This window comes from Lynx canadensis, chromosome D1, assembly GCF_007474595.2.
Source record: "Lynx canadensis isolate LIC74 chromosome D1, mLynCan4.pri.v2, whole genome shotgun sequence".
NCBI classification, from domain to species: domain Eukaryota; kingdom Metazoa; phylum Chordata; class Mammalia; order Carnivora; family Felidae; genus Lynx; species Lynx canadensis.
The window spans coordinates 71,665,435-71,688,825 of record NC_044312.2 but is presented as its reverse complement, the minus strand read 5'-3'; the positions used below and the strand labels follow the sequence as shown (position 1 = coordinate 71,688,825).

The following is a 23,391-nucleotide window of genomic DNA, read 5'->3' as shown; positions in this document are numbered from 1 at the left end:
AAGGCCTGTGAACTTGGAGGAAAAAATTACATCATTACGCTTATTAACTTCCAACTGAAACTCAGCCTCTCCTTCAGTTGTGAATGCAGCAACCAACCACAAAGTCTCAGCAATTCCTATGACTTGTGGACCAATAAAAATCACAGATCCTTTCATATCCCCGTACACTTGTTGGAGGTACCTTCAAATATCATTTATGCTCCTTGCTAGTCAAGGTTACAATACTCATTAGACCCACTGCTATCTCTTATTTAATGTGTTAATTAAAAGTATGTATATTAATATACCATATATATAAAGACCCTAATAATTATTTTAATAGAATTGGTTTCCTTCTTAATTCTATATATTTTGGGTTATGCATTTGAAACATTATTCTTAGAAGGGAAACAGAAGCTTTACCAGATTGCCCAAGGCACAAAAAAGTTAAGGGTGTTCTGCATGTATCAGAATCAAAGCCCCATGAGAGCAGAGATGTTTGTCTTCTTTTTTCCCCCCACAGCCATATCTCCGTGGCTTAGAAGTGTGCATGGCACATAGAACCACTTGGTAAATATTTATTGACTAAGATTTATAACCACTTAGTGACCCACCCAATGTCACACAGCTCATTAATGGCAAAACCAAGATGGATGTGTCTGGCTGTAATGCCCTGCTGTCTCTATGACAATATGATGCTCCCAGAAATGAGAAGAGCTCAGTCTAAAAAATGATGGGGTGAGGAGGGGGTTTTACTGTGAAACAGCTTGAAGGGTCTTCAGATCCATCGCTTCCCCCTTGCATTCTCTGAGGACCAACCAAGAATCTGGCACTCCCTTCTGAAAGTCAAATGGCCTGTTTATACAATGGCTTCCCTGTTCCCTTTGGCTTCCAGCTGGAAGCTGCTCTGCTTTGGGATTCAGTGGAGCCCCAGAAGGGAGGAATATAGAGACTAGGCATGAATTCCCATCTGGTATGGTTTATTCTTTCATGGTGGACCCAAACAGCAAGGAGAAGTTGGGTGGGGACCTCCCAAGATGCCCTTTTTGGGTTCAGGTTGAAGATCCTGGTGAATCACACTTTCTGTTCTGTCCTACCACCTCCAGTCCTACTCCACAAAAGACAGGGGAGCTAGAAAGCTGGAAGAGTGCCAGCAAAGGGGCTCTGTCCAAGAGGAAGGAAGGCTTTCCTCACAATGCCCCTTTGGGAACAGGCAGGAAACATCCATCCCCTAGTTCCCATTCCAGTTCACACCATGGCATTACCAACACCACCTAGCCTTCTGCCCACCAGCCACTCTGGTATTGATCTGCTGTTAAGACTCCTCAAAAACTCTAAGGTTTATGATTACTAAAAGTATGAGTGGGGGGGTTCCCCAACTCCCCATCTTTCACATATATGACCTCATATAATTTTCTTACCAGTTTTATGAATGAAGTGAAACACCTTTATCGCCATTTTAAAGAGGAAAGTTGGGCACAGAGAAGTCTCATGGCTTACTTAAGCCAACCAAGGCATCACCAGTTCTCCTGGCCCTTGGTCTGCAATCCCAAAGCCCAGGGAGGGAGCGGAGGAATACTGAGAACTCACCAGGCAAGCCACAAGCACAGCATCGCTGCTGTTCCTCTCAGAGGGCGATCTGCAGAGCTCGATGAGCCGGGACATACCTGTGTGAGACGCATGAGAATGTCATGCCCAGGATGGGGACAGGCCTGGCCAGACCTGACCCAGAGGTGCCCCCCTCCCTCACACAGCCCTCTGCACGGGGCGCTATAGAGGCAGGTAGCTCCAGGACCCCACCAGCTCACCAACTGGCTGGGGAAAGGGGGCTGAACCCACCTGGAGGAGCTTGTAGTGGAAACTTTCTGTCCCCTTGAATGTGAATAGTCCCTGGTCAGGGACAGCCACAGACCCTGAGCTTAGTCAAAGTGCAACAGAACATAACTTCCTGTGTAAGTAATTCTGATTTTTCCAGAACTATATTTAATGTTTCCATTGTTATCAGTGGGACTTCCCAATGCCATTTTTTCCCCGATTGCCTATTTCAGTCAGAAAATACAATGCGGCTTAAATTACAGAAAACTACAGATTGGGGAGGTTAATGGTCCCTAGTCCTTTACAGAGGAAAGGTAAAAAATCAGACTTTGTTTTTCAATGTAAATTGCTTTTGATGTAAATTGACAAACTCTGAAAAACAAAAACAAAATGAAAAGCTAACTCAGAAGATATTAATAAAAAGTGTACAGATACATTCTGCAGGTTTATCTTCCACAAATGCTATTTCTGAGCTTTTATTACATGTGTGATGCTGCACTAAATGCCCAATAAATGCACGATCCCCTAATAGTCTCCCAATAGTTTCATGAACTAGGTACTAATATAATTCACTCTGAGGCCCAGAGAGAAGTGAAGTCTCTTTTCCAGGGTCCCACAGTTAGTAGTCGGGGGGCTGGTATCAGAACTCAGGTAACCTGATTATTCCCTCACTCTTTCACTTCTGGTGCAGCTGTATCTGAGATTGGTCCAGAGATGATGAGTCCTCCGTGGGACGTGACCCAAACCTGGGCTGGATAAGTCTTTCTGGAGCCAGAACCCAGGGCCACCTCTTGCCGTTCGCCAGGTATATCTACATGATAGGTGACAATGCCATGGCTAATCTCATGCCTCTGCCTGGAGCACCCTTTCTCAACCATCACATTGGAATAATGCCTCAACCTACAGCTGAAGACTCACCTTGCTAAAATATTCTTCAACCCACCCAGATAAATGTGAGCTACCTCCGCTGGGGGCCAAACGTGCCACGGACATGCTTTGAACACTGCTTTATGGCATTCAAGTGCATATTTTTCTTTCCGTATCTGCCACCCCACCAGGTTGTAAGCCCCTGTGGTCAGGTCAATGCGATATACCTAGCGCTCGGAACAGAGTCTGGCACAGAGTGGGCACTCTGAGAATATGAGTTGGGTAAATGTGACTAACTGAAGGAACACATGGCTTAAAAGTAAATAAATCAAGTAATGAGTGAGTTAATGAATGAACCAAAGGATGAATTAATGAGTGAACAGACTAATCGAAGGGTAAGTCAACAAATGAGGAGTGAATAACTGAATAAGCGAATGAATGAGAAAAGGAATGAGAGTAAAAGAATAGGGTCCTTGGCAGGCAGTCTGCATGTGAATTGCTTTTTTATCCACTGTTAGCCTCTCTAGGCCCCTCTCCTCTCTAGCTTCAGCCCCACTTACAAGCTAGATGAGGGGCTGCACCCTGGGCCCCCATCACAGCGTTTTCTGGCACCCAGAGAGCGAGGCTCACCTCAGCCCCACCTTTGCTCTGAGTCATCTGTCGTCACCATGAAATCAGGAGTGCTCCCATCCCCAAGACCACCTCCCCACCACAGCACTTACAGCTCAGCCGCACGGCCTCCCGGGCCACAGCTGGGTCTCGGCTGAGACGGGCCAGTGTCACAGCAGCCTTCTGCTGGACTCGCTCACAAGCCGCCACCTCGGCAGGGGTTCCAGACCTTGGCTTCTCGGACAGCATGCCCATGATAAGCTGGACCCCTGGGCAGGAGAAAATGAACAGTTGGTACCTGCCCCAGCAAGGAGCCTCTCCCCCCGCGCCCCGTCCCGGGGCCAGCTGCATGGATGGCTGCAAAAGCTTGAGACTTAGGGGGTCTCAACCACAGAAAGGAAGCTGGACAAGGCCACATCTTTTACTCCTTCTGCCCTGGAGATATCTCTGATTCCATGTACTAAGTCACTATACTTAGAAGGGACATCAGGAGGACATCCCTTTTGATTTTTCAAATGCTATTTTCTGAGCTTTTATTACATGTGTGATGCTGCACTAAATGCCCAATAAATGCACGATCCCCTAATAGTCTCCCAATAGTCTCATGAACTAGGTACTAATATAATTCACTCTGAGGCCCAGAGAGAAGTGAAGTCTCTTTTCCAGGGTCCCACAGTTAGTAGTCGGGGGGCTGGTATCAGAACTCAGGTAACCTGATTATTCCCTCACTCTTTCGCTTCTGAGGCAGCTGTATATGAGATTGGTCCAGAGATGACAAGTCCTCTGTGGGACGTGACCCAAACCTGGGCTGGATAAGCAATAGATCCAGCCCCGAAGGAGGGTAGGTAGACTGAGAGCTTTAGCCCTGAACTTGGGTAGCTGAGAAGCCTTACCACTCCCTCCTGAAACCAGATCTATCTGCTGATCGTCCCACAAACCCAAATCCACATTCACTCCCATCTCCATGCCTTTGTCACCTAATTCTTCTGCATGGCAGGTCCTTTTCCCTCACATGCTCCATCTAAAGAATTCCCATCCTGCAGGCTGTAGTAAAAGTCCATCTTCTACGGGACATCCTAACTGCCCCAGGTCACACCCCCTTCCCTGCACCCAGAGGCACGGGCCAGCTTAGAACTCAAACCAGACGTGGCCCACAGATGTAGTTTTGCTTTCTTTTGTTGCTCCATACAGTGTCTAAATTTTTTTTAATTTCGCTCTTATGAAAATTGGAAGGTTTCCATAAAAATCCAGATTGTCAGTTTCTAAAAAAAATCCCCTCCTGACCTGACATTGGGTCCACATTTCTTCATGACAACAATTTGCTGAAACTTATTATACGCTTGCTACTTTAAATAGGATTGGTCCAGTCCCTGCTGAGCCTATATCATCCATTTATGTTACTTGTCTGGGTCCACAGGCATCTAAGTTTGTGACCTCTGCCTTAGACTGTGGAGCCAGAGGGTTTTTGGAGATCTGGCACTACCTGTCCTTCCCCTCCATTTCACAGAAGAGCACCTGAGGTCTGGAGAGAGAAAGTAATTTCCCAAGTTCACACAGAAGTTGGTTGCAGTCTAGGACCTCAGCCACATGCCCCTCTGAATCTTACTTGAACCAGATGTAATTTCTAACTCCCTTGGATCTCAATGCACAGGGGCTATAAGTTACTTAGGTATGGCCCTGAGATTATTCAGTCCTGAGGAGGGGCCATTTCTCTTCCTGGTGAGATTTGTAAGTGACCCATTTCTCCTTCCTATAGGCTCAAGGGACCCAGAAGGCCTACCTTTTGCCTCTATTACCTCTGCCAACACACACTCTAACCTTAGGGCAAGGTACTTCTCTTCCAAACCCTCTCCCAGACCACTGAACAGAACATAGTCTTCAGGCTCCCTATGCCCACAATGTTCCTAAGACAAGGTCATGATTGTGAATGTCCTGAGGTATGTATGTTATGGCCTGTGGGCACATGAACAGGAGATACCAAGGTGACAACTTTGGGAAGAGCCACAAGCTTAGGAAATTTTACTAACTCCTGGTTAAGGTTCCCATAAAGAAGCCATTTTCCCACCCTGCACTTTGCACCTGGAACCTGACAAAGAATCAAAGAGTTTCTCACACTAGCAGGTAAGCTCCAGGGGGTAAAGATTTGTGCCCGTTTCCTGCATGGAAATATCTAAAGTATCTAAGAATAGTGCTTTGCTCAAATCTTTGTTGAATAAATATCAAATGAATGAATGTGAAGGTATTCTTGAATATGAAGGTATTCATTTCATATTCATAAAATCCAAGTTTCCTTTAAATGTATACTTTGTAAGTCTTATCTAGAAAAAGATAGGATGCTATCAAATTGGGGCTGCCTAGGAAAATCCGGACTGTGTTTCCTAAGTTCTGGCGAGGCTCAATGCCAGAACAGTTGCCTAAGAGTTGGGGGTTACAACTTCAGAGACCAGCCCCCCCAACACCATGCTCCCTCCCCAACATCCTCTCCAGCTCAGCCCCAGGCCCTGAGGGAGAAGCCAAAAGAGGGATACTAATGTCAGTGGATTGACAGGTAAGAGCTTGGGCTGCCCTGGCCTGCCTCCCAGCATAAGGAGGACAGCAGCCACAGTGCCTGACTTGCCAGGATGGCCTCCTTTGTGCAGCCCCCATGACCAACACTCACGCAGAGTTCAGGGCGGGACAGAGACAAAATCACCAGGCTTCAGGCCAACGCATGCGAGAGTCTCATGCATCCTGGTAAGAGGACTGCCTTTCAAAGCCCAGTCCTCACAACAGTGCTTGCCCGGTCCAGCCCACAGGATCTCACTCAGCTCCAGGGGGCCCTGGCTGCATCACCAACACTGCTGATCCCTCCAGTTATGCCCCACTTTGTACTGCCTCTCCCTCAAATGCTCTTCAGCTGAGCCCCCTGAGACTGATCTGCACCAAAAGAGCAGATGCACTCAGCACAGTCCCCATTATGTGCCAGATACTCTTCTGACAAACTTTATATTAATCCTCACGTTATCCTATGAGGTAGGTACACTCCCATTCTGCAGATGGAAATGCAGAGGTCATATAGCTAGTAAATTACGGGGCCAGGATTCAAACCCGGTGTGTTTCCAGTTTTCACGGTCTCAGCCACTATGCCATCCCTCTGCCGCATTATTTTATTGTCGATTTCACACTTTTTCATGTTATCACTTTTGCCGAGTTGGGCTCTCCTCCCAGGACAAAGCCAAGGATTTATCTCTGTGTTCATTTGCTCGGAACAATGTAGGAGGTCTCTAACTGTTGTCTCAATGAGCCAGTCAGTAGCCCTTTGTAAACCATAAAACCCTCTATAGTGGCCACATATTCCAATCCCAACCCCACAGGCCTCTGGACACCCACTACTGCTGACCACTTGACCTTGAGGAGGCTCTGAGTGCAGCAGGAACAGGCCGGGAATGATACCCCTCAGCCTCTCAGCCTCAGCTGGCTCGGTGAAGTTTTTCATTATTAGCTCAAGCACATAAAATTAACACAAAATGATGTCTTTCAATTAGTCATAGGGGGATGGGGGATGGGGAACGTGTGTGTTTGTTAAAACAGCGGGGCAACCTGGGAGAAGGGGGTTTAACAAGAGCAGAAACAGCTGGCCCCGGGCTCTCAGCTCACTCGTCCTCATTAGCGTCTCTGGTTTCCAACCGGTTGCTAATTGCTCCCTTATTTCCCAGTCACAGGAAGCCCTCGCCACTCTTTGCTCCCAGCTGCAAGGCAGCAGACCCATCCTCCAGCAGAGCCTGTGCAGGTCTGCTTCCTGGCCAAGGAAACCTGGCCCACCTCACCTGGACTTCGTGGCCCCCTAGGCACAAGGTGGGAGCAGGGGAGTAGGTGGGGTAGTGACGCTCTCCGGTGAGGGGTCCGGGGATCAGGCTTGCCCTGACCTACTCCCCCACCCACACCCTCCTCAGGCACATCAGCTCTCTAAGTGAGGCCAAATCCAATGTGATAGGAATGACTTAAAGTCCAAACTTGAACTTAAGGAGGCTCTCTGCATCCTCTGGCAAGAATCGATTTTTACTTTTTGGATCATAACGAAATAGTTGTCTTCCCTTCATCACCTAGTTAAATTAGCAACCGCTAACCCCTCACCTTGGGTCTACTTTACCCCCTTCCCTGCTGCTGTATTGCCTGCATGCCACTATCATCATCCGCCGTTCTCTATCTTCTCGTTCATTGTCTGTCTCCCACTAGAATTAAAGCCCATCAAAAGCAAAGAAACATTACATGTTGGCCCAGCTGTACACACACACACACACACACACACACACACACGCACGCACTCATGTAATTGTGGAGACACACAGGCACACATGTACACACACACAAGCCTTCACACAAACACAGAGGCACGTGGTCCTTTACAGCCACATAATCCGTGCCACGCTCACACTGCCAGAAAGACATACCGTTCTCCTGAATGATGTCAGAGGCACACTGCTCCAGGACAGACATGTTTGCCAAGATGGTCACAATCTGGAAAAGAGAGTTGAGAACCTGAGGAAAGGGGCACACCTGCGCCAAGTGGTGCTGTCTACAGACAGCTGAGCCGGGAGCTACAAAGCTTTCCTTTACCCGTGAGTCTTTACCATCCATGTGGCCCATACTCCCGTGGTATTTTCATCCATCCTCATGGGCTCCTGCCTCCCAGATGTATTTCCCCAGTGCTTGGTTCCCACTCATCAGCATGGGGCCCTGGGATGCCCCCACCAAGGGCCCTAGGACCCCGCTGGAGATAACCATGTCACCTGAGTAAAGATGGGGATCCCATCACCTTTCCTCAGGGTACCTCTAGCCCCAGATCCTGAAATGCAGACAGAACTGCCAGGCTCGTGGCCAGCCGCTCCCCTGAATTGGGTTTCGCTCATCCTGGCTTCTTGCCCTGACAGTGAACCCCACCTACTTTCAATCTGAAATCAGTGGACATAAAGGTGAAATTAGAGAACCTGAGTAAGATCAAAGGGCAGCATTACACCCCAAGTGTCAGGTATTGTATGGAATCTGGTAAGAAAGTTCTTGCTCAGCTGACTTTACAAGTCTGTCCTCCGTAAGCTTCCCCTGTCGGTCATTCTTGAAGGGTTCTGACTGTAGTAAGGAGATGCTGTCACCAGGTGCAGACAGTGAGCCTTGGTTACACCCGCATGGGCTGGGCAGCCAATAACCCACCCCACCCTGATTCCTGGGCATAGTCAGTGTTGTAGAGAGAAGTCACTGCATAAAACTGGATTAAGGGATGGACCATCAAGGGACCACTTACAGACCTCAAACTGTAAGGTGCCAAAACACCATTGGAAAATGTGTTTTAACTATTAATTCAGATACCACCCAAGACATGGCTCCTGATGTAAATGGCAAAATGAAATGCACCCACTTCCACAGAAGCAGAGAGCACTCTCGAGTGGTAATTAAAACAAATAATAAAATAAAATGGAAAACACTTCTCACTGGTGCAGTCCTCTCTCCCTCTCAAAAGGGTTCTTCAAAGCTTGTGGCATATTGTAACTGGAGGCTGTGTCCCCATCTCTGAGGCAGCAGCTGACAGTCTGCTGAGGACAGTTCAGGCAGCTTAAATTCTGGAACTGGATAATGCATAATAATGTGATGTTTACCAACAGAAAGTATTATCTAGATTTTCATTGGTGCAATATTGGCATATTCTTCTGCATAATCAATGCATGTAACAAATCTCTCCTTTTAAACAGAAAGGAAAAAGTCTGCTGTATTCATAGAATATCTATCTATCCCCATTCCCACTAAACACATGTTGAAAAGGGACGCGTGTTCTTAGGGTGCTGAGGCAGATCCCTGTGTGTCAGGCCCTGGTGGCTCAGACCTGCTCAGGGGCTTGGCTGGGGAGGCACTCCTGGGATGGGCTGCCAGGGAAGGGACAGGAGACTACCCCAGAAGCTTTATCTCAAAGGCAACTCTGCCCCAGCAGCTGCTTTATGAAGGGAGTGAAAGAGGGCTAGTCCTTAGATGCTCTTTTTCCTCCCCTTTTATGATTGTGTGTGTGTGTGTGTGTTGGGGGGGGGGGCTAAGAGGAAGGAGTTAGAAGGAAAATGTGGGTTGAAGATGCAGTTAAAAAAATGGCAGGTTCCCCAAGAAGCATAAAGTCTTACGAGGAAGGAGACATGAGGCCAAGTCCGTGTCAGATTGCAATTCACCTGGCTTCGCAGTTGCAGGGGACACAACCTCTGTTCCCACCACAAAGAGTCACTACATGCCAACCGTTCACCAGCCAGAGAGATGAATAAACATGCTTCCTGGACATACAGATCCAAAGGGGAAGGGAGGAAGCAAGGAAGGAAGGGCAAAATAAAAAAGGAAAAGGAAACCTTTGTCTGCAGCATCACATTCATTACATGGCAATTATTAACTGTGTCACAGGCATGGGTAGGTCTTTGTGTCAGACTAATTTAGATCCCGTTAATGAAAATTACTTCCTCTTTGCAGAGCCCGTACCCCATGTGGCTTTCTGAGGTTCAGATGAAGTATTCAATTAAGCACAATTTGAATAAATGCCAATTATTCCCTGCTTTGAGTTCCCCTCCTGAATCATCCTTGTATGCGCCATGATGTAGAGAGGAAGGGGGATCGACATTTCTCCTTGAAGTCAAGTCCAGGTATGGGATTTTAGGGACAACTGGTTTACAAGGATACATGATAACAACGCTGTCGGGGGGAAAAGAATGCAAGAGGCAGGCAGTTTTCCCCTGGCCCAGGCTAATTCAATCCTGTCTGATGATTTTCGATTAACTCCTATTCCTCCTGAGCGAAAGGACACTATTCCTCTGCAGTTATTTGGTGAATACAGAGGATCTAGGCCTCAAGCCCTAGGTGAGAGGCAGTGCAACATAGTGGGTAAGCATATGGATCCGCTTCGTTCCAAATACTGGCTCTGTCATTTATTTTCCATACGATCTTGGCCTATTAGTTAACCTTTCTTGATTGATGGAGGTATATTCGTTTTCTATTGCTGTTATAACAAATTACCAGATTTAGTCGCTTAAAATGACACAATTTTACCGTGTAGTTCTGGAGGTCAGAAGCCCGAAATGGGTCTCATGGAGCTAAAACCAAGGTGCCTACAGGGCCGCATTCCTCCTGGAGGCTCTCAGGCAGAATCTACATCCTTGCCTTTTCCAGCTTCTAGATGCTACTCCCATTACTTGGCTCTCACTACATCACTCTGACCTCTGCCTCCTCAGCCATAGCTCATTTTCTGGCTCTGATCCTCCTGCCTCATTCTATAAGAACCCTTGTGGTTACATTAAGTTACCCACATCAATAATCCAATAAGTTACCCACACCAATAAACCAATAATATTCCTATATCAAGATCCTTAACTCAATCATACCTGCAAAATCTCTTAGGCCATGTAAGGTAGAATATTCACAGGTTTGGGGGATTAGGATGTGGACAGCTTTGCAAGGGGGGGGGGTCATTATTTGGCTTACAACAGGAGATAAATATATGAGATAATTCATAAGAATGTTAATTTTTTTAATGTTTATTTACTTCTGAGAGAGAGAGAGCATGAGCGGGAGAGGGGCAGAGAGAGAGGGAGACACAGAATCCAAAGCAAGATCCAGGCTCTGAGCTGTCAGTACAGAGCCTAATATGAGGCTCGAACCCATGAACCATGAGATCATGACCTGAGCCGAAGTCACATGTTCACCCGACTGAGCCACCCAGGTACCCCTAGATAAGTCATAAGAATGTTAGGAGCATTAAATGACTTAATGTTTTGTCAAACACCCAGAACATTTGTTAAATAAAATGAGTATAACTTCCCTCTGGGAAACAGAGCCTGAAAATATCCAGACCTTGAAAGATTATGTCAAGGAGTAGCAACCAATGCAATACCCACTATTGCCAAATGTGCTGTTAATAGGAGATCATTCCTGAAGGGAGGCAGATCTCAGAGCAGAAGGAGTCCCTCCCAGCAGGAAGCCAAATAAAACCCCTGTGCTCATTACCTTTGTGGTATTTTGAAATCATTTTTCCTTTGGCCTCGCAGAGACTGACCACCTTAGGAAAATTGAGATGAATAGCAAATTGGCCAGAATAGCAGGGGACCACCCATGTCATGGATTCAAGAAGAAATGCCCCATGTGGTAAGAAGGAAGTTGGCAAAGCCTTTTTATATCAACACACACACAGAGAAAAAGGTTTACTCTGTTCTGGCCCTCGGCAGGTGCTCCTGGAACCCTTGTTTGAAACTGATCCCAAGGCATGGGCCAGGCTTCTCACATCCTCAGCAATGTCTGCCTGTGATCACACTCTGACTCTATCTCCGTCCCTTTTATCTTCTATATCGTAAACTAACATTTTCTCTACTATACACAATGGGGGCCATACGTTATAAAAATCAAGTCAGGATTATCCCGGATAGAAGCAGGTGCACTCATGTGATAGAACTTTCAACACAGAAAATCTAAGATGCATTTAATGGAAACTTATGGTTGCTTTTATGCTGTGCAGTAATTAGGACAAAAAGGCCAACATTTCATATGACTGTAATTAGCATTACTCTTTAATTGCTGGATGGAATATTCAGATTTCTGCCATCACCGTGTTAACTCTCTAAAAGCTATAGCAACAACGTCAACGGCAGCCAAGACCAGCCAGCAAAATCCCTTTCGGCCTCTAGGGGGAGCCCAGCGCTTCTCCCTGTCCTGCCATTTTCACTCCCTACCGTGTTGTCTACCAAAGAGCAGAAAGAGTCAAGACAGGGACATAAGTTGAAGAATGAAGGGTTCTGAGAGAGGAAGGATGTGGTCTTTTTGCCCAGGGAGGCACACAGTCCAAGGGAAGGTGCAGCCCTCTGCTTCTCTTCTCTCTACTGAGCCTCTTGCCTCACCTGATAGGCGTGGTCAGGGGCCTGGGCGAATGAGAGCTGAGCAAGCATGGAGACCAGGACGGTGCCTGCCTAGTCCTAGAACAAGCGCAGCGCTCCCAATCCCAGGCACTGGGATCTTCCAGGCCTGGGCTGCCCCCCTCACTCCAAAAGAGGCAAGACAGAAGGGCTGGGATTTGGGCTCAGGAGAGAGAGCCACCAAGGCCATAAAACTGCCTTAGATGTAGGTCTTAAGCTGTTGGTGAATTAGGCCAGAGGACTGTCCCTGGGGATTGCATCGAGGTGGGGTGTATGCCTGACAGGATCAGAGAACATGTAAATGCCCGACCAGATGCTCTGTGCTTAGTGTTCCCTAGGCACTGCAGGAGGGGCCTCTGGGACAGATCAGGACTGGGTGCTGTGAACCTGGTTTCCTCCCAGCCTCTCCAGACAGCTATATATTCATATGTATCCAGACACAAATAAACGTATCCTTTAAGTGGCTTACAGTCTTTATCAACACTTCCCCCCGCCCCCACGCACACACACGCACACAACTTGCATATACCCACACACAGACTGGAACAACACATGCATTGACTCGCACCACACTACACTCACTCCCACCACATTACCTACATTTTCGGCTCTATTCTCCTTCCCTGAAGCTGGCATTCCCTGTCTCAGATCCATCCCAGTTCCTGGTTCTGTCACATACCCCAGGCCCATTCATCACTGAGTATCTACTTTGGTTCTAACTACTTTATGAGCATTATGCCATCTAATCATCATAATGACATGAAGAGGGAGGAAACAGATTATCCCCATTACACAAATGAGGAAACTTGTGGCTCAGAGAGGTTAAGGGATTTGTCTAAGGTCACACAGCTGGGAAAAGGCAGAGCCAGGATTTGAACTCAGGTCTGAATGAACCCAAAGCCTGTGCCGTTTCTAATATGTCCTATGTGTCACATAGATATATAAAAGGCTTTTATAAACCATGGAGGGCTTTTGCAATGTGAGTCAAAATGGTAATCCCTAGTAACTGGCATTTCTGGTAATGGACTCCTGATGACGATATTCACAGGGTGTTTTCAGAAATACTACAAAATCTGAACATTCTAAAACACCAAGCAGGCAACATGTTTTCAGGGGAAAACATGAACCCTCCACCAGGGTTTACCAGAACCCTCCACCTCTATGAAAGCAATTAATTGTTGAAGGCCATAAAAAGTCATGCTCAGTGAAAGCTTCTGTGGTGGCCTAGACAAGATAACTGGGTCCCTGTCACCCTAAGTGTCACTACCTTAAGGGCAGGGCAGAGATGAGGCAGCCCCTTTCTCACTACCCCAGGTCGTGGCGGTAGCTGGATTCCTTGGGCAGCATGCCCCCTAAAAATTACTTGCTGAGAATGAAAACTTAGGCCACACAGATGTCTGGTGAGGCAGGGGGTTCTGGATGCCACATCCAGCTCCCCTAGATTAGCAGAGGGGGGTGAAAGAACACAGATCCAAGGTTGCCCTCCCTGCTGTCCACACCCCAATGGTGGGTGCAAGACAGGTATGGCCATCAAGGCTCTTGTTAGACAAATTAAGGGTATTCAGCTTGCTGGGGTGACAGAGGGGTTCTCACTGAGATGTTCATGCGGAGGTGGACAAAATATAGATCCAAGACCCAGAGGCTCTGCAGAGCACTGGCGTCATTGGCAGATGCATTACCGGAAGCCTCACAGGCATTTAATTTCCTAAGTGTTTCAGGGGGCGGTGAGCACTTCAGAGCCTAATTCATCTTCGTTGTCTTCATTACAGAGAACTCTCTGATCGCTTTAATCCTCCCCCTGCCACAGGAAAGAGCCATTTGTTTCTTTAATGGCTGCGCTTTCACTAGCTAAGTGGTTGCTCTGAGTCACGACAGAAGGTGGGCAGAAGGTGAAGCTGTCCTGAGGATGGAGGGGGGGGCAGGGGGAAGACTGGATGTGTCTAGCCCGGACCGGGGTGGGGGGAGGTGAGGGAGAGGTAGGATCAGGGAGAGGGAGTATGGCAGTGAAACTCTGGACTCCAGATTCAAAAAGAACTGCCATCTGTATGGAGCTTGTTCATGCTCTCTCCCCACCCCGAGCCCCCTCCTTCCAAGGGATCAACGAGGTTCCAGGAGAGGGGGCCAGTCACTGCTCATGATAAAAAAAAGGGTCTCTGCACATAGAGCTACAGGATGTCTGAGCTGGAAGAGACCATGCCCATTTTACAGATAAGGAAACTCCAGTCTGGAGGCTCCCCACTCAGGGCTGTGTGCCACACATTCAAAGGCCAGTAATAACAACATTGATGCTGGCTTCCATTTATTTAAGTTTCTAAGTGCTGGGAACTCTACCAGGAGTTTGCATTCGTTAGTTTAATTTAATCAAATAAATTAAGCAAATGATTGATAACTAATTAAATAACCAATCATTTAAAATTAATTAATTAAATTAACAATTAAAGTTAAATTAGTTTAATTTAATTCTTATTTCAACTTAGTGAAGTATACAGCGTTCAACCCCATTCACAGATGAGACAAGCGAGGCTCAGAGTGAATTGCCCAAAGGATTATTACAGGATTATAATATAGCAGAGAGGCTTCTATTCTTTTCCCTCAGGGGAATAAACTATATAAAATAACTAGAAAGGAATAAATATCATTAGAAAAGTCAACGTTGCATTGTGAGGCGTAGCCTGCAGGGAAAGGAGGCAATTCTAGAGAGGCATCAGGGCGGGCTTTCCAGAAGTTTCTGGGATAGAAGTTGGAACAGGAAGCAGTGGCAGCTTTGGCTAGGAGAAACAGAGATTGGATCTAAGAGACAGGGAAGATCTCGGTTAGAGGCCGGAGGATCCTCTAACTTAGAGCTCAGCACCTAGTGGAATTTACAGAGGCTTAACACCCACCTGATCCACCACCCCCACCCCTTAGTAGGGAAGAGGGAGGCTGAGTATGATAGAGGTGGGACAGGATAGAGTTCTATAATCTCAGAGCTCAAGGCTCTGAAGTCCCCTTATTCAATGTTTTCAAACACATGTAGCAATGAAACCCTTTTTCTCCAAATAAAACTCTATGTGGAGTTCAACTCTACAAAAACATTGAGACTGATAGAGGGGTTGAGGCTCTGAATCAAGGCTGTGCTCCCAGCCCTGTTTCTATGGAGGCAGAGAAGGGAAGAAACTCTCTGCAGGGTACAGTGACAGGCAGGCAGCAACAAGTCTGGGACACAGAATTTTAGAGGCGGTCCGGGGACCTTCCCATGGGTCTCTGCCTTCTGGGATGCACCGCTGTGGATGGAGACAGAGGAAGGCCCTGTGGCGGTCAGGATAGAAAAGCGAGGTACACGGTAGACTCATGAAGATGCTCCAAAGGCAACGAGGTATGTGGAGGACATTTTCCTTTACCTAGAACGTGACTAACAGGACTGTGTGCTGCCAGGCCTCATTGTCTCCCTCTTCCCCAGAATCTTCGCCCTGGCCTCCTAACCTCTGTCTTCATGGCTACAGGCCCCGTGCTTGATCCCCCCTGAGCTTCTCACCTGATCCCGGGTGTAAGGCGTATCCACTCTCTGCTTGTCGCTGCAAGCTTCCAGGAGGACACGGATGGCATTCAGCTGCAGAAGCATCTCGCAGGCCATCGTGTCAAAGAAGGTGATGTTGGCAAGGGCCGCAGAAGCCAGCAGGAAGACTTCCCCAGACGACGCCTCTTGGCACAGTTCTGCACGGTGAAGAGGGAGAAAGCAGCCTCACTGCCAAGCGCTTTCGTATCAGTCATCTCATTTGATTCCCGCAATTGCTCTGGGAGAACATCTGGGCAGGTGTTATGATACCCATTTTACAGATGAGGAAAATAATTACTGAAGAGGAAAATTTATCTCTCTATGTAAGTGGCAGAGCTGGGATTTGAATCCTGGTGTATGACCCGCACTTACTCCGTTACCCAGCAAGTATTTACCGAGTGAACACTACATGTCGGGCACTGTCTTGGGATGGCATGGTGAACAACACAGAGCAGGTCTTTGCCCCTGTTAAGTTTACATCCTAGTAGTGGGTGAGAGAAAATGAGCTTTTAAAAGAAAATAATAAAATTACTGCAAATTCTAATGTGAGGGAGAAAATAAATAAGTGCTAAGACAGAGAATAACCAGAGGCCCAGGGGGGTGCATAAGGAGAGTCTCCCTAAGAATGTGAGAACTGAGACTGTAAGGGGAAAATGGAGCAATCAGGAGAATACCTGTGGAAGAACATGTTCTAGGCCAAAGACACAGCAGCATGTACAAAGGCCCTGAGGCAGAAAAGAGCTCCTAGTCCGTCTGTGTCTCCAGCAATGTACATTAGACTGCTCCTGAATTTGTCTTAAGAAGATGAAGTTAAAACATAAGGACTTTACCCTTCCAGCTGCCATCAACAGAGCTTCAGGGTTTCCTCTGATCCCAGAATAAGGGTCACATGGCTGCGGAAAAGTCTTACACCAAGCCCCTGAATGTCAGGCTCTGTCTTTCTGATCCTAGTGGCCATAACCCAGACCTAACCAGAGTCCCCCACTTACCACCTGTAATGGTACCAATGAGTCTGATGGGTCTTTAAAGAGAGAATCTCCCCCAGACCCCATTACCCTCCACAATTTCACACATTCCCCCACGGGCTCCACTTGGCCCAGAATGGACTCCTGCCTCAGGAGGAGGTGTGAAAGGGCACAGTGGCACTAGTCACGCACCCTAGTGGATCTAACTTCTGACCCTCAGCTCCAACTTGACCATCGATCAAGGTGCTTCCTGGGTCTAGGTCCTCTCCTACTGATAACACCCTTATGAAAACACAGGAAGATAAACCACACATCAGGAAAGTACCCCCAGCGGAGAATGTTCAGGAAGAGTTGAGCTATGTTCAATCCTGATCCCTAATTCTGGCTTCCAAACAAAGAATCCGTACATCCAGATTCTAATATTGAAGCTGGCACCCCTTGGCCCTTTGAGTGAATGCAGTCCTGGCCCTACCTAAAAAGGGACAGAAAATAGTATTGGTTGTGCCCTGCCCTGTGCCATGACATTCTGAGCACCCTTATGGTAGAAAATTGCTGCCTCTGTTTGCAGATGTAGAAGCCGAGGCTCAAGAAAACTACTAGTAACAGCAAGACTCCCATTTATTGAGTTTACTCTGTGCAAGGCACTGCTGTATATTTCTGACTTCATGAAATCATTCCATCCTCACAACCACCCAATTTTCCATCACAATTTTATAGCTGAAGAACTGAGGGTTCCAATATTAAGCAATGTTCCCAAAATTGTGGAATTGAGATAACTGGCACGGCCTAGAATCAAGTACAGGTCTGCCTGATCCCAGTCCCCATTCCTTCTGTGTCCCAGGCTGCCTCTCATCCCTGGGCCTCTTTGACTTTTTCCTAGTGATGATCCTGCAGAGTTAGGCTTCAGCACTACCAGGAGGGCAATGTCTGCCCCTGGGTGGTGCTGTGCCCCTCAGCCAGGTGTGACCAATGAAGCAACTCAGAATCTCGATCTAAGCACCCAGAGCAGGGCCACAGATTCACGCAGGAATTAAGAATTCTACATATTCTCTTTTCCAATGACTGCCCCATGCTCTAATTTTGGGAAACCATTGGGGACAGCCAACCTCTTTCAGGCCACCTCACTATACTCAAAGTTTGGAGTGAGATGACAGGACTCACTGGCCCACTTTGCTGTAAAGATTTCTTCTAGATCCAAACACCCACACTAATTCTTATACAGTCACGGTTGCCGCCAACGCAGCAATTATTAACACAACCATCTAAGTGCCTTTTAATTTGGGTGCACATTTATTTAAACTACAGTCTGAGTCACCTGGGATGCGTAAGAAAGATTAAGTTGAGGATTCCAGTGACTCATTTATAAATGTTTCCAGGGAATAGCAAGAAATTGGAGGGCTATTTCCCACCAAAGAACAGAGCCCTGGCATCCTGCCCAGAAGATGTATCCTATCTGCTGACTCTCAGAGCAAACTCCACAATGCATCTTCATCAGGGTGAAATAAATAGGATCCTTTCCTTCAGGGAGAAACCCAACCTGAGCAAAAAGTCGGAATGGAGAAATGGCAGTAGTGATAGCTCGTTTAGACTATATAGGTTTTGGCATGTTTGTTTGTGGGTATTTTGGCAATCACTTATACATTGGGAGATTTTCTATAAAACTTAGGAATCTTGTCTTATCTTTAAAAATTGGCCTTTTCTACATGGCAACAATTGACAGGAGTTTATCAGTGACCTCCCCCCTCTTTCGTCAGTGCTCATGCTTTTCAATTCCATACAAGATTCAAATTTTCTTATTTTCTTCTTCCATCTGGCCCTCTTCAACTCATTTATGTTCCTGCTTGGGTTCGGAGGATAGCTGAGTAGGAGAGAATCCTGGCATAAGTGAATCCTAACACTGTTATGTTTCCTCAAGAAGGTTCCTCAACCTCCCTGGGCCTAGGTTTCTCCTACTATAGAGTGAGCATTTAACTTTAGGGTCTCTTGAGTTCCCTCCAGCCAAGACTTTCAACTATTGACTTCTGTGTTTTCTCAACTTTGAATAAATGTGGATATTGGCCAATTTATTTATCCCAGCCTGGCCTATCGGTGCCACTGCCCCAGTGACTAGAATCAGCCATAAAGTCAGCTTAGCTGATGACTCTTAGGTTCAAAATACTCTTAGATCTTAAAATTCTAGAGCTAGAAGACTCAAGAGAAATGGTTCCAACTCCATGTTTTATATATTAGGGGAAAAGTACTCATAGATCTTAAAATTCTAGAGCCAGAAAGACTCAAGAGAAATGGTTCCAACCCCATGTTTTATATATTAGGGAAATTGTGAGATGGTAGCATCTTACACAGGGCCCGCACGGGATTGCCGGACAAAAGCTACTTGTTGAGGGGATGAATGGAAAGACAAAAAAAATCCACACCCGAATATTCACTCCAAATCCAGTCTGTGCTGCCCCTAAATTTGTGCTATTCCAAATCTTTCCAGCCCTGGTGTGATGATTCCAAGAGTGAACCCTAAATCTTCTGATGAGATTAACTTTCATTCAGTTTCAATAAGATATGGACGCAGTTGCAGAGATAAGGATAGAAGTAGAAACACACATCCTTGCCAGCACCTACAAAAGAAAGGATGTGGATTGCCAAACAAGTTTCCTGAAGATTTGATCCAGACAAGTCCTGGTTTATGCTGTTTTGCAAAGGAAAACCGGAGGAAGAGAGTATTCTAGATCTCAGGCTATGATTCTCCAACCAGGAGGACATAAATCTGAATAGGGGAACCTACAAGTATCAGAGTTTTCACGACGTGGGATCGGGGTGGGGGACTGCAGGTGGTGGGCTGGGGTGTGCCAGTGCCTTCTGAGAAGATTTTTGCCTCGTCATTGCTGCCACATTCATTGGGTGCAATAGTCTGAGACTTTAACTTTAGTAACAAAGCCCATCAGAGTCTCTCTTGCCAAGGATCTGAACCCCAAAATTCAAGGTCCTATACTTCTCCATGGGGCTTGTCCTGGTCTCTGATCTGAAAGGCCAGTTCATCCCAATGTGACCTCAGATCAGGGAGCTTCTCAGAGGGCGGCATGCATTTTAACAGGAGACGTGACAACAGAGCTCTTTAAATCCTGATGCTGACACATTAACAGTGGGATTTCAGCTAGCGTGACATCAATTCAGGAGCTACGTGGGGTGCAGCGAGTGTGGGTGTTGGGGGGCAGGAAGGCCTCGTTGGCCTCTCCTGAAGACAACTGTGACAAGTCCCACTCACACATCAGGCCCCTCCCGCCCAGGGTGACTCACTGACAAGAGCTGTCACGATTTCTTCCATGCTCTCCAGAAAGCTGCCGAGGTGCTGAGTAAAGGGCAGGTGTGGGGAGGTGACCTGGGCAACCACAGCCGCAGCCTCAGCCCGTGTGGCCTCTGAGTGGCTGTCATCGGTCAGGATGTCGGCCAGGCAAAGAACGCCGTCCACCTGCAGGGGAAGAGAGGACACGTTCCCATGTCTCCTGGGAGAGTGCCACTGCTCATGACAGTAATGAGACAGACACAAACCCCTTTCAGGGTCCAGCGCTGGATTCCCAGAGCAAGCCAGGACTTTGTGTGGAGCCAGGGACAACCCAGCGGCAAGGCCCCCAGAATGACCCCAAGTCCGGCATCTGAAGGCCTATCCTTTGGCTCCAGCAGAGATCAGTGACCTCCCACGGGCTTCTTAGAGAGCAGACATCAAGCCAAGTGCCCAAGGGCTAAGCCCTGACCATCCACCACAGCAAAATACAGTAGAAAGACCAGTCACTTAGAACTCCCACATCCTCGAGCTCCAACCCCAGCCCCCTCTTACTTGCACTGTGTGACTTAGCGTTACTTGCTTAACCTCTCTGAGACTCTGTATTCTCCATCCACCAACAGGGTGTTGGGGGTTAAGGCGATGAAACAGGCAATGCGGATCCAGGAAAGATGCTTGTCAAATGTTGGCTCCCTCCCCCCTTCCTTGGGTCAGCACTAGGCTGAGATCAACGTCCTTCCCCCCCATCGTGTCCTCCACCACCCTCCCCTCCCACCCCCAAAAGAGGGCTGCTTCCCTGGAGGCTTGCTCTCTCTTCCCAACCAGAGAGGAACGAACCTGGCATGGTGGGATAGGGATGCCGGATAAAGACTTCAGCTTCCCAGTTCTGCCCCGATCAGACTTCATCTTGGCACAACGACAGCTTCTGCTTCTCAAGTGCTCACTACGTGCCAGCCAGCCCTCCAAGCGCAGTGCATGCACCATTTAGTCCTTGTAATAACTCTCTGAGGTCAGTATTATTAGTATCCCCATTGTAGACAGGAAGAAACTGAGGCACAGAAAGGTTCAGTGACTTGCCCCAGATCACAGACTTTCAAAGTAGTTGGTTGAGAATTTGAGCCCCAATTGTCTAGCCTCAAAGCTCATGGTTTTTATCAGGACATCATACTGCCTCCTGAGGAGTGGAACTCAGACCTCCACCTACTGACACCATCAAAGGTCAGTAGATGAGGCTTTCTGGAGAAAGGCTGGGTGAGTGGGTGGGTAGTAACTTATCAAGGTTGGCTCAGCAGGGCTCCTGCAGCCCCTTAGATGCCCCAGGACACCAGCCTGCCTGAGGACCCTGTCACCCGGCACCAAGACGTCCTTCCCCTGTTAGGAGTCGGGGGTAGGGATGAGACCAGGGAAGAACCAGGGAGAGGTGAAAGGGGGAGAAACCTGTGCTGATGCTCCCCTTGCCTGCCATAGGTCTGGGCCTCCTGTCCCTACACCCTCACTTACTGCCACTCAACTTAAGCGGGTCTCCAGAGGTCAGTGTTTCTTTTGACTAATTACCACCACTGAGTTCTGGGCCTCCCTTAAATGGCTCTTGGGAGCTGTAAGGTCCATTAGCTGTAAAAGCCTTTGGCAATCTCAGACTCAAAAGAGACAAATGTGGGAACAGGAGCTGGGGGAGCTGTCCGCAATAAAACTCACCTGTGTGTGCCTAATAAAAAAGAACAAACAGCAGCCCGGTGGCCACTGGCAGGACTGGAGTCATGCCAGGTATCTAATAGGCCTTAAGAGTGGGGCCTCAGTTAAGCCCAGGAAAGGAAAAGGGGCTGCTCTGGGCCTAGAAACAGGAAGCAGCCCTACTAACAACGTAAGAAACCACTTAGACCTGTCTGGCCTTTATCCCTTTTCCCCTTCCGGCACCATCCAAGGTTATAGCTACAGGTCTCAATGATCTGGTCTCCTCAGTCTGACTTTGGATACAAATGGAGTTGCATTCCCCAACCCCGTTGAGAATGCTGGTCAAACCCAAACTGGACCCAAACCTAGTCCCCAACACACGGGGAGATGGGCCAATCAGAACACACTAGAGAGGCCAAGGACTTAATAGTCTCCAAGGGCTTTGCCATCAAGGCCTAGACACCAGACCTGCTTCCCAACCCAGACTGCTCCTCAGGAAACCCGCTGGGTACGATCTTCCCGAGCACATACTGTGTGCCAAGCAGAAGTGAGCCAGGGCAGGGTGTTCCATGTAGTGGGGCAGGTGACTCATCCACAAATAACCATTTTATAATGTGATTTCCAATGAGGACGCCCTACGCAGAGGCCGCTGGAAGCCACCCTGACTTAATGTCCACACTCCAGCTGGGGGAGGTAGCCCTTGGAGCTCATGCCCAAATACATCTGCTGGCACCATAGCATTTATCACACAGTTTCTCCAAGTGGGGTCTGTGGACCAGCTGCACTAAATTCACTAAGGGTTTCTTCAATGCACATTCCTGCCCCCTCCCCCAGACCTATTCAGTAAGACTGACTCTAGGGAGGCCAGAATCTGCTTTTTAATAAAACACACAGATGACTTTATGCACCAACAATTTGGAGCAGCACCACTGTGATGTGATTCTCTCTCCCTTGTCTTTCCATCTCCCCTGTTCCCCTGGACGCTCTGTAAGCCTGGGTACCACAGTTTGTTCACTCATGGCTGCTCCGGGCCTCACACATAGTAGGCTTTGGGTTAAGTGGGAAATAAATGCAAGTGAGTAAAACTTGACTGAAGAAGACACACTTTAGATGAGTAAAGAAGAGTAATGGCATTGCAGATGGAGGAGATACTGTGAGCAAAGACCACTACCAGAATGAGCAGCTCCCGAGAAACAGTCAACTTGGAAACATGGATTCCACAGATTCCTGACCCCAGGAAAGTAACCCTGACCTAGCCTGATTCCTCTTCTGCCCTTCGGTTCCCAGAGAAGAGTATCTATGTCGTCCTATCTATGTAACTGTCCACTGTTCTGCTTTCCTTCTATTTTGTATGTTTCAGATCTCTTTTGGTATCTTGTTAATTAGGAAATATGTCGTCCCTTCAAAAGAGAATACATCTGTGTGTCGTGTGTGTGTATTAAAAATGTATGAGGTATAAAAAATAATGAAATGAACACTTATATATGTATATGCCTAATATCCAGAATTCTTTTTTTTTTTAGTTTTTTTTAAAGTTTTATTTATTTTTGAGAGAGACAGCATGAGTTGGGGAGAGGCAGAGAGACAGGGAGACACAGAATCGGAAGCGGGCTCCAGGCTCTGAGCTGTCTGCACAGAGCCCAAGCGGGGCTCGAACTCACAGACCGCCAGCTCATGACCTGAGCTGAAGTCAGACACTTAACTGACTGAGCCACCCAGGCGTCCCATCCAGAAATTCTAATATTAGGAATGAAATGGCACCAGAAAGCCCCCTGTATG

The 23,391-nt window shown here is 47.5% G+C and overlaps 1 protein-coding gene across 1 annotated transcript in view; it reads right to left on the bottom strand.

Annotated features, from left to right (window-relative positions):
* Positions 1 to 23,391, bottom strand: part of INSC (INSC spindle orientation adaptor protein) — a 94,173-nt gene that overhangs the window by 5,445 nt on the left and 65,337 nt on the right. Inside the window, exons 9-13 of the mRNA XM_032595076.1 lie at positions 19,959 to 20,130; positions 15,685 to 15,863; positions 7,701 to 7,767; positions 3,384 to 3,539; positions 1,570 to 1,646 (exon numbers count right to left, since the gene is read on the bottom strand). Coding sequence (XP_032450967.1) covers positions 1,570 to 1,646; positions 3,384 to 3,539; positions 7,701 to 7,767; positions 15,685 to 15,863; positions 19,959 to 20,130 — 651 coding nt within the window. The remainder of the gene's footprint in view (positions 1 to 1,569; positions 1,647 to 3,383; positions 3,540 to 7,700; positions 7,768 to 15,684; positions 15,864 to 19,958; positions 20,131 to 23,391) is intronic.